This window comes from Pantherophis guttatus, chromosome 1 (assembly GCF_059756535.1).
Source record: "Pantherophis guttatus breed Tessera chromosome 1, ASM5975653v1, whole genome shotgun sequence".
NCBI lineage: Eukaryota > Metazoa > Chordata > Lepidosauria > Squamata > Colubridae > Pantherophis > Pantherophis guttatus.
Window position 1 is genome coordinate 41,778,231 of NC_142063.1, and position 16,599 is coordinate 41,794,829.

Genomic DNA, 16,599 nt, shown 5'->3' on the forward strand with positions numbered 1-16,599 from the left:
TAAAGGTCTCCAGAACTTTAAAATGGGGCCGTTTCCGCACTTTCGGAATGCGTGCGCCACTCCCCCCGCACTCCCCCTGTCCCCCCGTGCATGTGCCCCGCCCCCTGCGCATCCTGAAAATCGGCTGGCCAGCGGGAGGCGCGTGCATGTGCAGTAGACGTGAGCTGGGTGACGGCTCGCGTGTCCGCAGAGAGGGCTCTGTGTGCCAGCTGTGGCACTTGTGCCATAGGTTCGCCATCACGGTCATAGGGTACAAATAAGCAATCAAATCATACTAGGAAACAATCAATATAAATTGTAAGAATACAAGCAACGAAGTTACAGTCATACAGTCATAAGTGGGAGGAGATAGGTGATAGGAACGGTGAGAAGATTATGTTGTAACCCAGGCCCAAGTAGTTAGTATTAAACGCAAAACAGTTCGACAAAGCAAACAGAATTTATTAGAACAGCTGAGAATTAACTCAATCTCAAAACACCATTCTTCATCTTATCACTGACCTTAGGATAATTAGTCAAACTGCCAAAGGCTTTTCTTGGCAAAAGTTCAGAAGCAGCAAACACTGACAAGAAAGAAATACAGCAAAACGGGAAGCCAATCTCAACGGTTGTTTTCTGGCAAAGAGGCCAAGAGCTGTTGCTGGTCTTTTAAGCCTTATGGGAGGGGCCAATCTCTTGGCCCTACTCCTGAGTCGTCCTCTCTGCTTTAGCTGCTCCTGCCTTCTGGCAGCTCTTCTCATACGTGCACTAGGAACAGGCTCCTCCTGTTCCTCTGCCTCTCTACTGTCAGCCTCTGGAGGCTCCGAAGTCTGCACATCACTCCCCGATGGCCCTGGCCCCATCTCTGCCTCCGATGCAGAGCCCTCATCCGGGCCTTCCACAGCCTCCAGGACTGGCCCATGTTCTTCCTCAGCCTCATCGCTGTCCGACTCCGCTGCTAGCTCCGCAGGCTGCTGGCGAACCACAACAGATTAATAGTAATGCAGACTTAGTGAATAATATCTGAATCTGCAATCTGACGCTTTTCTACCATTCCAGTTCTTCAGCTTGCTGTGGGGGTGCTGCTTAGGGAACAGAAGTTGTGGATAAAAGGTTAGAACTGCTGTACATACAGTACAGACTGAAGATGTCACAAGAACTGGATTTATTTCAGCTTCCCTGATATAAGCCCTCATTTTTAGCCATTTGGCCATTTCTTTTGAGGATAACCATCACAGCAAGGGAGGTCTATTGTTTCCTTAGAATTATAGAGTGATAAAAATAATCCATTGCTTGCTCCTTGATATACTTGGCTGTTTCAACATCAAAGTTTCATTTAATCCCCAAGACTATATTGTTTACTAAAAATTCAAAACATATCTGGCTGTAATATCTCTAGAAATCAATTTTCTTCTAGCTTTGTGACCCTAATTTTTCTACCATATGTAAAAGTTGCTCTTTGAATAAGATAATTGCCAATAACTATTTTTTACTCGGTTTGGGTTTTTTTTAATTAATTGCTTTTCTACAGTTGGAAGAGTTTTTATATACAAAATCACTATTTTTTGGCAATCCAATCTTCTATACAGTATGTCTACTCAAAAGTGAATCTCATTGACTACTCAGACATTATTGTTGACAGTCTAGGCTTGGCTTGGAGGTGATTATCCTTACCATATTGTTCTTTCTGTCAATAGACACAAGAAACAAACCCATGCTTTATTTAGTACTATAATAAAATAAGAGAGATGGAGTGACCTTATAGTCTAACCCTCTGCTCGGACAGGAAACCCTATACCATTTCAGACAAATTTCAGTCTCTTCTTAAAAACCTCCAGTGTTGGATCACCGACAACTTGTGGAGGCAAGTTGTCCCACTGATTAATTGTTCTAACTGTCAGGAAATTTCTCCTTAGTTCTAAGTTGGTTCTCTCTGTGATTAGTTTCCATCCATTGCTTTTTGTCCTGCCATCAGGTGCTTTGGAGAACAGCTTGATGCCCTCTTCGTGGCAGCCTTTTAGATATTGGAACACTGCTATCATATCACTCCAATCCTTCCTTTCACTAAGCCAGACATACCCAATTCTTGCAACCGTCCTTCATATGTTTTAGCCTCCAGTCCACTAAACCTATACATCTTGCCAGACTGATGTTATAACTCCAACATGGTTAGAGAACAAACTGAAATTACTGGTTTGCATATAATACTGAAGGAAGTACAGATAGAGCCAACCAGTTTTTTTTAGCTACGCCTGTTGACAGAAAGGGCCAAACTATATTTTTCCATTATTTCTTGTTTACCATATCACTTGAATGCAACCCTTGAGTTGATTATGATTTAATCCCAACCCAAGCTTCAATTGGATTTCAGCACAAATATTGTTATTTCATAATCCTATTTTTTTTGGAGATGATAATGTTCTGGTTCAGATAGTTATAATTTTATTTATTTAAATTATACTTCACAGTATATTTATTTTGGATGTTTTTATTGTTTTTATTTTTTTATTGTTCCAAAATGTTTTTAGCGACTTAATTGTATTGTAAGCTGCTCAGAATCATTGACTGTGAGATGGGTGGCTATAGAAATTGAGTAAATAAATATACATTATTCCTTATATATCACTTTTTAAGCACTATAAGAGATTATATACGGGAAGGAAGGGGCACACATTTATTATTCATTAATTTGTATCCTTTTGGCAATTATTTATTTCTATGTTTATGACCATCTATCTCAAGCAAGTGACTTTGGGTGGCTAGTTACAATTAAAATCAGTAGATACAAGGAATACCATTCATTAATACAACCATTTATGGACTCCAAATGACATTATAACTTCCATGTCTAGGAGTTCAGTCAGTTAAGGCCAAGTGACTTCAGACCACTTGGGATCCATAGGGCAGTTGCCATGACAGAAAATTAATTGACATTAGCAGTCATTTGGAGACAAGAGGTAACCTATTTTCATTTTCTGAAAAGATAGATAACTTATATACAAAATTGTTTTTTTTTTCCATTTCGCTTACCAAAATCACATGGAAAATCACAATCTATAAAGTAACTGTTTATAGAAGTTCCTAGTTCCGTGATGGTGAACCCATGGCATGTGTGCCACAGTGGCACACAGCGCCCTCTCTGTGGGTACGCAAGGGGTCACCCCAGTTCAGCTCTGCTGCGCATGCGCGCCTGCCTCCCGCCGGCCAGATGGTCATCTGGTCTCTGCCGCACATGCGTGGGGGGTGGGCCATGTGCAGGGGGGCGCATGTGGGGAGTGGGGTGCACGCGCATTGCATTTTGGGGGGGCTGCCACTTTGGGCACTCAGTCCAGAAAAGGTTAGCCATCACTGTCCTAGTTATTGCGAAGCTCAGTGATACATGTCTAATATTTTTACTGCTGCTAAATTCTATGAAACACACTTCGAAGGATTAAGAATTATAGCATTTATTTTTTATTTTGTCATGCTTGTCAACTAAAAATGCATACAAGGAAGATTACATACATTCTTTTATTGATTTATCAGTAAAGATTTGTAACCTCTCTTTCAGGATAAAATACTGTCCTCTTCCCACAGCTTTATACTAATTAAAGACATGACATAAAAAGCAAAAAAGAAAGGTAGAAGAGAAAGGAAAATATACTAAAGGACTCTAATTCTCCAACTCAACGTAGGATTTTCCATAATTGCAAGCAGAAATGAAAACAGTTTAGAATGAGAAAGTCAAAGATATCCTCTCAGCAGAATAGCCGTTTCCCAATTCTCCTCTGCATCATCTTGATGAAAATAATTTTTTTTTTTAAATTTGATTTATATGTCGCCCTTCTCCGGAGACTCAGGGCGGCTTACAATGTGTTAAGCAATAGCCTTCGTACTTTTGTATATTTATACAAAGTCATCTTATTGCCCCCACAAACTGGGTCCTCAATTTACCTACCTTAGAAAGGATGGAAGGCTGAGTCAAGCTTGAGCCTGGTGAGATTCGAACTTACAGTAATTGCAGACAGCTGGTGTTAATCACAATGCTATTAGTCTGCTGAGCCACCAGGCCTTTAATTGCCATTACACCTTTATTAATAGCCTTTCTATTGGAAAGAAAATGTCAAGATGTTAGAGAAGATGCTTAATATACCATAGTTTAATAAAATAAGCCTTCATTTTGTCTTCTTTGTTTTTTTTTATTAGCAATACACAACGGTAGATTCTGAAATACATTTCTTTATGTACAGTTAATTATTTGAACTTTTACTTTTAATTTTTAATTTTTTCTGTAGAAATGGTGTGCTCTTTGTTATAAAGATAATATGGATAGAATTATATACTATTTTTTTTGGCAAAAGGTAGGTATTTTTGAAAGATTTTATGTGATTTTATGTTTTTGAAGAAAAAGCAGATTTATCAAAAAAAATAATATGCATCCTATTTGTTTCTGTGCTTTGCTAACTTTTATACTGAATTCTCCAGTTTTTCTGATGTTTTGTTTACTACAATAAAAATTAAATTAAAAAATACAGTAAATCCTAAAATGTTAAGAATTTTCTATATCTTTTTTAATCCATGATCTAGATTACTACAGGCTACAATTTAAAAGATGATCGTTGTGAATGTGTGGCACTTCAAGATTTTAAAGCTGGTGAACAGGTAACTTTGTGTACTTATGTTTATGTCCAGATGGTTAAATATTTACATTTTTAATGTAGAAACATATGTCTAGCTACTTTGAAAGGGAAAAAAGTCAAGGCAAATGAATGGGTATTTAGTAAATAAAAACATTTTGAGTGGGAAGTTTTTCTGACTTGAAGCAGAAATAGTGCTATGAGAAATAAAATAATGTAAGCAATTCAACTGTCAGGATTCATTCTCCAAAGGAGAATGTATAACACATAACACAGATCAGTATCTGTTTTAGTCATGCAGCTGTAGTAGTTCTTAGATTCATAACATTCAGGAATACATGTTGACTATTAATTCATGGATTTCTTGGCAAAGTAGTATGAGGAGATGTTTATTAAGCTTAGGTATATAAGAATATAATAGGCTTATTAAAACATCGTGATAAAACATTACTCAGTATTGTGAGTGTCACAAACCACCAAGTTTTCTCTCAAATCATCTCATGAAATGAGCATCTACTTAAAGGGTTCTGACTTTGTCACTAGATCCTTCACTACTTCAGATATCTTTCCTTCCTGCTATTTTTCCCCTCTTTCCTTCTTCCTCTTTTGCTGCTGATGCTTCTGCACCTCAGGTCATGTCCACAAGGGCAGAAGGAAGGAATGAGAGAGACACAACTGCTGTAAGAAGTATAGACAGAAGAAGTGGAGGTAGAGCCTTGTCTGCAATTTAAATGACAACTACATGACAATCATCCACAGCTGCAATCTCAGCTTCTCTAAATTCCAAAGTGAATTACCTTAAGAATGTCACCTTACTCCTGGGATCTCATAGGACAGAATCAATGATGTAATTACAAATATCCTAATGACAATAGAATTTCAGAGGGAGGAGGCAAATTATCAGGGGGCGATACTCCCTGGGCTATATGCCATGATACAAGCTCTTGGACCAGTTTTATCTGGCACCTCTGTATAAATCTTTAGGAATTCTTAAACTTCTAGTAACTTATTCCCTGAGGCGCACAGAATTTCCAGAGAAAGCACTTTGTAGGCAGGAAGTGCTATTCTTACAATTCATCTCTAAACTAGTCAGAAAGGAATGAAAGGAACAAATTTAAGCAGTAATCTGTAACTATTCCATCACAACAGTATATTCAGGACAGTTGTATCTACTTCTTAAGAGGGACTTTCTCAAACACCTAGGTGAGGAGCAAGGGAAAAAAATGCTGAAGCAATTCTTTTAGCAAAAGAAGTAGCAGCAGTTTCTGCTTTAGAGTTGGTCTTTGTTCTGAGAGATACTATTAGAACCTAAACGTTCTGCATATTTGTTCTGAGAGATACATTCAGAACCTAAATACCTGAATGTGCTGGCAAGATCATCTGAATTAATGATAGATTCTTTCATGGATCATCTCCAGTAGCCAAATAAGTGGATTGGAGAACAGCTTTATCAAATAAAGAAGGTGGAAACACTGAAGTCAATAGCACAAGCCTTATACCAGATGACCTCTTGGCACCAATGGACTTATTGGAAACTTTCTTTCATTATCAAGTTAGTATGTAAAGATATTTCTCATATTTAACTACTACTACTTACAGCCACTGTTAGTTCAAAGGAATTCCTTTCAACTAGCATTGGTCCCTGAGTTTTCACCAAAATTGTGGCTATAGTGCTGGGACATTTACAGATGATAGCAATAGATACATATGCATAATGACATGATCTGATTAGGGTTCCATTATGGACAATATATGTATAAGATTATTTTAACTAGCTGTAAGCATCCTGGATCAGCAGCTCAAGTGATGACGTGCTAACACGAGCAGGCATCTCAACAAAGTTTACATGAATCACCAAAAGAGAAATTGGTCCAGAGCAGTGGTGGGTTGCTCCCAGTTCAGTCCGGTTCTTGCAAACCGGTAGTAACAGCAGCTGGAGATTCCGCCCAACCTGCCGGACGTCATCATGGATGATCTGCGCATGCGCAGAAAGTCCCGTTGCAAACCGGTAGCGGAGGTAAGTAGAACCCATCCCTGGTCCAGAGGGCTTCATAATGAAGCCACGTGTCTAATCATCTGAATGAAAATACTTTCTCCCTTATGGCAGAATTCATAAAGAGATCAATGAGCATATTAGCAGGCTGCCTGAATTTGCAAAATCTAGTGCAGGGTGAGTAAATATTACATCCAGAAACTATCCCAGCATAGCTCAGAAAAATGGGAAGTTAACTTGTTTCCTAACTCTAAAAACAGACATTTCTTCTCCTGCTTTTGGAACAGAGTATCGGAACATAATAATTATAACAGAGTTGGAAGGGACCTTGGAGGTCATCTAGTCCAACCCCCTTCTCACGCAGGAGACCTATACTAGGGATTTGAATCATCATAACCACTAGGGAAGAAAGAGGAGGGGACTTAACCCCTGCCTGCCATGTTGCCCAGATGTACAGTCACAGTGTATGGCACCCAAATCTGGGCTGGCTCCAGCTTTGCACTTGAAAAATTAGAACAATTTCTGAAGAGTAAATAATCACATAATTAACACATTCCTTGGGCGGGATGTCCAGGGATCACGAGGAACTTATCAGATGACTTTGATAGTCTTCAGAGATAGTACAAAAAACATTTCAGAATGATTGAAGTTCTTGCAGGCAAGAGAAGCAGTGATGCCCATGATAAGATATTTGTAGGGTAAGCCATTTGAGTTAGCCTTTCATATTTGACAGAGATCAGATCATCTGTAGTCTTTCTTGCAAATGGACTTTTCTCTCTTTCTCACCCTACCCCACCCCATCTCATCACCGGTTTACTTTGGGTTTGCAGACTCTTTTCCTTCAGCCTTTCAGCTGTTTTTCAGTTCCAAGAATGGAAGTTTTCTTTTGCTGTCTGAAGACAACAGCTAAAGTGCTTGCCTTCAGATTGAAAGTTTCTCTTTCCCTAGTCTCTACTGTCTTCCTGGCTTGATCATTTCTTGCCACCCCCTATAAACACTTGTTTTCGTTTTATGAGACAAACTCTCCAATTAAAGAGAGTGTGGAGCTGCTTCTTTCCTGGCAACCCCAAAACTCTGGATCCCAGAAGGAAAAAATATCTGCTCACTCCAGGTGGTGAGTTCACTTTTCCAGAGACACTTAGTACCCATGTTTTCTTAGGTTCTATCTCCTCTTAAGTTTCATTAACTGCTTATATTTTTACACTACTATGTTGTAGTGGTTATTTGACATCTCTTCCTCTTTGTTTTTGAAAAAAAAGTACTTGAATAAAAACAATATTTTTCTCTTCCTTTGGGCATGGTTTTGCATTTATAGTTTCAAGAAATCCCATTATTTCACCATAATGCTTGCATCCCCCCTCTTCAAGTAATTTTTGCATTTTGCATCCAAAATTTTCCCTTTTCTTTCTCTAGTATATCTGCTATCCTTATTTCTGAATATTCATGCTCTTTCTGGCCATTTATGCAAGCCCATACATGCTTCTTTGTTATGTTACTTCAGGAGAGAATGAGTTCTTTAGAATTTATTATAAAGGGCTGTCATGATAGCTACAATGTATATTAAGGGAAGTAAATATTATATTGCATATCTGAAACTTCAAGAACGTTGTACTTCTCTCTTCACAATATACAGTATTTGTATTTGTTCAAAGCAGTAAGCCGTTGTTTCTCATTAATCCATTATTTGATTATCTTATAACACATTTCTTATCAGCTCATATTCAGCAGTCAGAAAAAGACTATCCTTACATGTAACAAATTCCAGCATTGCTTGCAGTTCAAAAGAGAATCAATTGAGCATTAATGATCTATATGTATTAATCCAGTGCAGAAATATATTGAGACTTTGAGCAATGTGAAATGTTGAGTGCAAGCAATTTATGGAAAATTTGTGTTGTACTTTGTTGAAATACAGTATTTTTACTCATTTGTGCTCTTTTGTACTGTAGTTTGGGGCAGGGAGGTTATTTGTCTAAAGTGTCAATTGTCATTCGAAAATTTGATGCTAAGCTGTTTTTCTGTTTCTTCTCTTTTCATCTTTTTAGATTTACATTTTTTATGGCACTCGGTCAAATGCTGAATTTGTGATCCACAGTGGATTTTTCTTTGATAATAATTCACATGACAGAGTGAAAATAAAGCTTGGAGTAAGTAAAAGTGACAGGCTGTATGCTATGAAGGCAGAAGTCTTAGCTCGTGCTGGAATCCCAACGTAAGTAAAATTTAAAGAGACTGCTTTTATCTTAAAGTATTGTAAGCTTGAAAACCCAGTAGATCATTGATTAATGAACTTTCAGATATTGTTGATAGATGCTAAAATAGCCATCATATAATTTATCTTACATTGCATATTATGCCATGTTTACTTATTATACATTTTATTTATACATCTATGCACAAATAAATTATCTGAGGGTATGGGACATGGCCAAGTTTGCCCATTTTACTATTTACTTCTCTTCAGTAGAAATATGATGCAATCATGGTATTATTTTTAAGAGTAGTGCTGCCAATATTCTTCATGTTTGAGCAGATTATTGTGTGCTATGCAAACATTGTATATTTGTTTTTTAGGGGGCTATTTTTGCCTATATTTGGATCCCCAAATAAATTGAATAGGATTTATTCTATATGATTGGTGGTTAGTGATAGCATGTTATAACTCATAGTGTAGATTGGAAATTCAACTTGGAACAACTTGAGGCATGCATAAATGTTAACTATGAAGTTACATAAAATAACTAACATTCTGGAAAAGAAATTGTGTAACTTATATGTGGAAGAGTTTAGAATAGCTTGTTTAATGATCTGAAATTGAGTTGATCCCTTGTAATCCTCATTATAAGAGTAATACTATATTATAAATTAAGGCTTTTTATATTAAATAATCATCACAGACTGACTCATTCTTTATTTTATTAGTTCCAGTGTTTTTGCTTTGCATTCAACGGAACCTCCAATCTCTGCTCAACTACTGGCTTTTCTTAGAGTATTTTGTATGACTGAAGGTAAAAAAAGAACTTTATAAGCACTAGCATCTGATTTGTTTTATTAAGTGATAATAAAAATAGGATTAAGAGAGGCTTACCCTTCAAGCATCTTTTTAAAAAGAAATATTATTAGGCCACTGTAGTTTAATAGCCCATTAAAGCAAAATAAAATAATTGTCTGCTTACAAAAGCTCCCATATTTTTTTATTTTATTTTATTTTATTTTGAATTTGTATACCGCCCTTCTCCCTGAGGACTCAGGGCGGTGAACAGCCAAGTAAAAACATCAAGTACAAATATTAAAATACAATTAAAAGTATATATAAATTATAAAAGTACATTAATTAAAAACAATAAACAAAACAATTAAAAACACTTAAAAAAAATTAGGCCAGCCCGGCTTGCTGGAAAAGGAAGGTTTTAAGGGCACGGCGGAAGGCACTGAGGTCTTGGATTCTCCTTATCTCTGGGGGCAATTGATTCCAGAGGGTAGGTGCCCCCACAGAGAAGGCCCTCCCCCTGGGGGTCACCAGCCTGCACTGTTTGGCTGATGGCACCCCGAGGAGGCCCTCTCTGTGGGAGCGCACGGGTCGATGGGAGGTCGTCGGTGGCAGCAGGTGGTCTTGAAGATAGCTAGGCCCTATGCCATGGAGCGCTTTAAAGGTGATAACCAACACCCTATGTATATGCCTATACATAGGCCTCCTAATTGTTTGATATTAAATTTTATTTAATAATTGGTTGGATTATAATTAACAGATCTATTTTAAAATCTAGAAGATAGCTTGAATAGCTTTTAGCCCTATTTTTCAGCTACTGAGATTTGAATATGGAGGTGGCTGCTGGATTGGTGGCAGACCCCACCTCTCCTCCTTGCTCTCTGCTTTCCACTCATCCATCTTTTTGTTATAATATTGGTGAATTCTTTGTTGTTTTGTTTTTTATCGCTTATTTAATTTTTCCATCTCATTGTTTGCGTCTCCCTCATATCTGAATTATTGTGGGTTATCATCTTAATTTTTTACCATGCCAGGGTTTAAGAGAGCCATCCTAGATATTAAACTAAATTTAACCCAGATTTGTAGAGTCAGAAGCAAAATCCCTTATTTACTATAGCAATAGCAGCTTCTATGATATATTTTTTTCTTTACTTAATTGCATCTATAATATATTTTTTTCCATATAGAAGTACATAACTGTTCATTAGTTGGACTCAACATTTTGTCTTTAATGGTCTTGGGGGGGGAAATTCCACTGTATGTTGCCCTCTATGCTGTTCTCTCAATGGGACAGTCAAGTTAATCTTACACTTTTTTGTTGTTATCTGCTCTCTATCCCTTTTATCAAATATAGTGCTATGAATTAGTAACTTCCTGCCTGGGATGTTCTGATGAGGCAAATATTCTATATTTGTTAGCAGACAGACCTACAGAAATATCTAGAGCGGGGGTGTCAAACTCATGGCCCGCAGGCTGCATCCGGCCCATGGGGCTGTCCTGGAAAATGTAAGGGGCTGGCCCATGTTGCTTCAGCCCAGTCTACCCGCGTCCCTTTGGTCCAGTCTACCCAATGCAAAGAGGAAACATGCCAGCAGTTTGGGGAGTGGCATCAAGCTGGCCACACCCACCCAGTTGGCCCCACCCACTGAGTCTGCCACGGCCGGCCAGTACCCAAGGTTAACCACAGCCCTGATGTGGCCCTCAATGAAACTGAGTTTGATAACCCTGATCTAGAGCAATCACTTAATTTTGTTTGAGAAGTATAAATAGGCTTTGGATTTACCTTTGGCTGATTTTTGTCTTCTAGGGTGGTTTACAATTCTGTTAATTTCCTCTTTTGTTCTTTTCTTTGGTTTGATTTTATCTGACTGTGCTTTATTTAATATTTTGGTCTTTGATTGTAAGTAAACTAAACATGCCCCCCAGTTAGTTATTTTGCCACTAAATTGTGACAGTTTGACTTTAGGATGCAGGGGAGGCAGATAAGAAAACAAGACATAATTCACATCTCTTTCAAATAGGCTTCACAGACTTAGCTTAGGTTTGTCACATAAACTCAGTGGAACAGATTTTTTTTCTGCAATTTTTTAGACTTGGAAGCTGAAATGGCTTAAGATCTCTAGAGGCATTGAATCTCTTTTAAAAAAAAATCCCCATTCTATTGCAGCATTTCTTCTGAATGAGAAATTTTAAGGCACAAAATGAAATTATTCTTTCACTTGCTTGTTTTCCTAAAAAAAAGAGAAAAATATTTTCCATGTAACCCTGAAAAAAAGAGTCTCGGTATCATTGCTCCCTCTACTGATAAAGGAAAAGCCTGCACTTTACTTGCAAGGAATTCTCTTACCAATCTGCCCCCCCCCCAACCCCAACACTTTATAAATCTTAAAGTAGCAAATTAATAAATCTTTTAAATAATAGAATGAAATAAAAATGAGGAATAATAAAACAAGAGAGGAAAGCAGCTTCATCCACAAAAGCATGGGGAAGCCCTTGATCTAATACATGTTGTTTGGTCTTGTAATAAAGGCAAAATGTGAATTGTTTTATTTTAGAACATCAACCTTGAATACAGATTCTTTACTAATGGTCAATTATTAACCTGGATGATGGCCAGAATAAGTGAAGCATTTGCTGACGGTATTTTATCCTTTGTAGATGAGCTGAAAGAACACTTGATAGGGGAGCATACTATTGACAGAATCTTCACCCTTGGTAATTCAGAATTTCCAGTGAGCTGGGACAATGAGGTGAAACTCTGGACTTTCCTGGAAGCCAGGGCATCTCTTCTCTTGAAAACCTACAAGACTACTGTTCAAGTAAGACTTTAAAAAGCTTGAAATATATATTTATAAACTTCACAGTTTATTAGATTTAATTCCAAATATCAGTGATGTGCGTTTTAAAAGCTTTGCATTCTTTTGGTTCTTTACTTTTCCAGAAACTACTATTGCTTTTCTTCTTATGTACCTAAGTTATTTTTAAATATGTATTTTCATGTAAGGGAGATGTTGCAAAATGCAATGGTTTCTTAACATTTTAAATTTTAAAAAAGAGATTCTGAATTGGTTTGAATCATAATTAAGGGGACAGAAGCTAGGTTTCTGTGCATGACTCTTCATGACAATATGACCCAGCCCCTTTACAAGCTACGTTTGAAATTTGGGGTCTTTTACTGCTTCTTTCACATTGCTGGATGACAGGGACAGGGAAAGTTCTGAAAATATATGCTCGATGGCCACTTTTCAGACCCATTCAGAACCGTGGTGGTGCCATGGTTAGAATGCAGTATCGCAGGCTAACTCACTGCTCACTCCAGGAGTTCAATTCTGAATGTCTCAAGGTTGACTCAGCCTTTCATCCTTCCGATGTGGGTAAAATAAGGACCCAGATTGTTGGGGGCAATATGCTGACTCTGGAAACCACTTAGAGAGGGCTGTAAAGCACTGTGAAGGGTATATAAGTCTAAGTACTATTGCTATTACCCTGAAGCTTTCCTCCAGGCACATAGAAACACATCTTTTGCATTCCAAACATTCATTTTTTTAAACCTCTGCTAACTCCCAAGATTCTGAATGTTATCTTCTTTTGTTAAACACTGTACTGATTATCACTTGTCCAGAACACTTGGAACAATGTATCTTTATATTCTGTCTTATATGACTTCCCCTTGTTCATTCCTAATTGCAATACAGTCTAAACAATCAAGACAATCACCATATTCAGTTGTATTTTCCAAAGGTCCACTTTTGGGATGGTAAGGTTCTTGAAGCAGGGATCTACTTTTTTCTCCAAACCATAAAGAAGAACGGTCTCCACTTGATGCCATTGCTATGTAAACCTGGTGTCTGGTTTTGTGCTTAAGGTTGAGCTAACAGCTTCATGTTTGTTATTCCACTTGTTTCCGTAGGATGACAAATTCATTTTGGAAACACAAGACCTTACCCGTAACGCAACTATGGCTATTAAATTGCGTTTAGGAGAAAAAGAAATTTTGGAAAAAGCAATAAAAAGTGCTACTGCTAATCGGGAGTACTATAGCAAACAAATGGCAGAAGAAGCACCCCTTCCCAGATATGAAGAAAGTAATGTTGCCTTGCTGGAGAACACTGTGGCAGACTCGAGCCTCCCAATTGTCCTGAGAAATTTGGATGAAGAGACAGAGGAGCCACAGGATCTAAAGATTGAGGAAAGCATTGGTGCAGAAGCAAATGGATTTGTGAATGGGGACAGTTCTTTGCTTAATAGGACCAAATTGGAAAATGAAAAGCTAAATCAAGAAGAAAGCAGCAGAGAGACTGAGGATACCAAAGAATCTTCTTCAGACAGTACTGATGAGGTTAAGGAATAGCTCTAAATCATTCTGGTTTTATTGTGACATGGAAAACTAGCAGGTGTTCTTATTCTCCTCTTTGAACAGTAATTTACATTGGTGTTTTCTTAACATTTCTTTCTGCAGAGGAATGAGGGGTGCTTTTTAACAAGAAAAAAAGTTTTAAGTTATTTAAAAGATTTAGCATCCCTTTTCTATTAAGATTGCCATCTTGCTTTTGGAATCCAGGAATAGGGCAAGAGAAAAATACCATTGGAACATTGTGCAGTCCTTGGTTGAGAAAATCCATATACTTCCTAGGGAAGAGGTCAACCTCATCTGCTGCTTTTCTGTTCTGTTTATTCTGACTTTTAAAATTCAAAGCTTGTTGCCCAAGGAAGTGATAGGATTTGCTTTTGCTAAAAACTGAAAGCAGAAGAGAATAGGGAATGGATATCAAGATTAAGAAAAGCTAGGAAAGAGTCAGATATGCTGCTCCCTAAACAGTAATGTGGCAATCTTATTTTTATTAGGTTTTAAATATCAGTAAGAATACCTATTTTATTCTAATTATAGTGGTTTTTAAGAATGTTGATTTATTTTGTGGTTTGTTTTACTGTATGAGAAGTTTCATTCTCCCTCTTTGCTCCTCCTTTCTCCTCCTCCCACCCCCCAAAAATCAAAGTTTGCAACTATGGTACATCCTCCACTTTATTTTTAAGGTGTAACTTTTATTTTGAAATGGCACTGTTATATTTGGTGAAGAAAAAGTGAAAGTGGATCATTCAGCCCATGCCTTTAAACTGTGTTGTTCAAAGTGAGATTGCTCCCCAGCTTTTTCAGATTTTCAAATAAGTAGAGATTTTCAGAGCAACACTTTTGACTAAGAAAATTATTAAAAGTGAAACCTTACTAATGTGTCTGCTACTTTTCATTAATACTGCATGGCTTAACATGCTAAATTGTACACTAATTCTAAATTTCTGCTTGCAGTTTTAGGGGAGTTAAAGGAGATTTATTTTCAGAAGACTGCTAGATCACACCCAGAATATACAAATTAGCCTGGTCCAGAAGAAAAATGGAAATATTTTGTGTATCTTAGAATGTTCCATCTCCCAAAAATACATTTTGTGAATTCCTAATATGCAGAAATATTTTTGGCTTTGTGGATCTTTAAAGTCTGTTCTTTCGGAGCACAGTCTAGAGTTTTGACTCTACCAAATCAGCAGTGTTTAACTGCAGAGATGAGTGGAACAGTTTTTTAATATGTCAAAATGCTTTTAATTTTGGTATATTTTTGAGTGCACCCTTGTCACTTTATGTTTAAAAAGTGTAATTTTTAAGGTCCCAGACAGAATAGGCCAAGCTCTGGAACCCTAAAGCAAAGAAACCTGAAATTGAAACATCACAATTTTAATGCATTTTCTTTGAGTTATATTTCTAACTTGTGCAATTTTAAGCAGAACTAATATTTTGTCCTTCACTGCTTTGAAAATGGCCTTCAAAGGATATAGGAGCAGTTTTATCAAGTAAGCTCATAAAAACTTTGCTTAGTCTCTGAAAGAAAGAAAAAGAATTGAATCTTTAGTGTATGAGTTTGGAAATTCAGTTATAATGAATATAACTCCATGTATTTTCCTAAGATTAGCAGAAGCCAAAATAAACAAATATATGCAAATTTTTTACTTTGTATGAATCATCTTACAGAAACATTTGTGTGAAATTATTACTTATTTTATTGCACATTAGCCATAGTTTTATTTCACAGTAGCTGATTTAATCTTAGGTGGTACACAAATTAAGTATCAAATATGAAACTATAAGAATAGTATAATAAAACAAAGATTACAGAGCAGAAATTTCATTTTTCCTATGTAAATTACTCCCATTTCCCAGAGATATGTTTTTAAAGAATACATATTTTATATTCTTCGTATTTCTCATGTATGTATGTATGTATGTATGTATATATATATATATATATATATATATATATATATATATATATATATATATATATATTCATACTCATTCCTATCCCCCATATCTATATGGTTTAGCTTCCTTAAGAGATGGTTACATAATAAACAGTTACCATGAAATGAGCTCCATCATAAACACCACTCTCTGAATTCATAAAGAACATGGTACTTACAAGTCAGCTGTTATTACTTGACAAGATTCATACAGAAGACAATATTGCCATACAATACTCACTTGGCAAATTGGGAGTTTGATTAAATATTGTCTGTCTTCTTCAATCAAGTCCAGAAGCCAATGCAGTTGAGTATGTATTTTAATTATTTGTTCATACAGTAGTTATCAATGTGGACTAGTGTTCTGGTCCATAATTGTGGCTTTTGACAGAGGCAATTCAGAGGCAATTCCCAATTGCTGGGAGTCAAGCAGCGTATAAATAGAATAAATTATTATTATTTCAAATGATGCAGTAATCTGTTTTCTGAACTGACAGGGTATAGGTGATGGAAGCAATACTGTAGTGAAAAAAGTGATGCAGCTGACATTATTTTCCTGAACTAGAACCATCATTTAGGAGCTTGCTGCATGTTTAATCCCTCAGGGATTCCAATCCAATATAGATGGATTCATGTACCTAATAATGATCATCATGCATCATTATTTCTGTCCCACATGGATTTTCAATAGATCTTTTTTAATGGTGCTGGGTTCCAGCCTTTATATTTAATTT

General features: G+C 36.8%; 1 protein-coding gene across 2 annotated transcripts in view; it reads left to right on the forward strand.

The window, feature by feature from the left end:
* Window positions 1–15,567, forward strand: part of SETD3 (SET domain containing 3, actin N3(tau)-histidine methyltransferase) — a 59,895-nt gene extending 44,328 nt beyond the window's left edge. For both annotated transcript variants that reach the window (XM_034418448.2, XM_034418447.3), the window contains exons 9-13: window positions 4,546–4,620; window positions 8,634–8,800; window positions 9,511–9,596; window positions 12,236–12,396; window positions 13,488–15,567. In XM_034418448.2, coding sequence (XP_034274339.1) covers window positions 4,546–4,620; window positions 8,634–8,800; window positions 9,511–9,596; window positions 12,236–12,396; window positions 13,488–13,928 — 930 coding nt within the window. In that variant the 3' untranslated portion in view covers window positions 13,929–15,567. The remainder of the gene's footprint in view (window positions 1–4,545; window positions 4,621–8,633; window positions 8,801–9,510; window positions 9,597–12,235; window positions 12,397–13,487) is intronic.
* The last annotated feature ends 1,032 nt before the right edge of the window (window positions 15,568–16,599 follow it).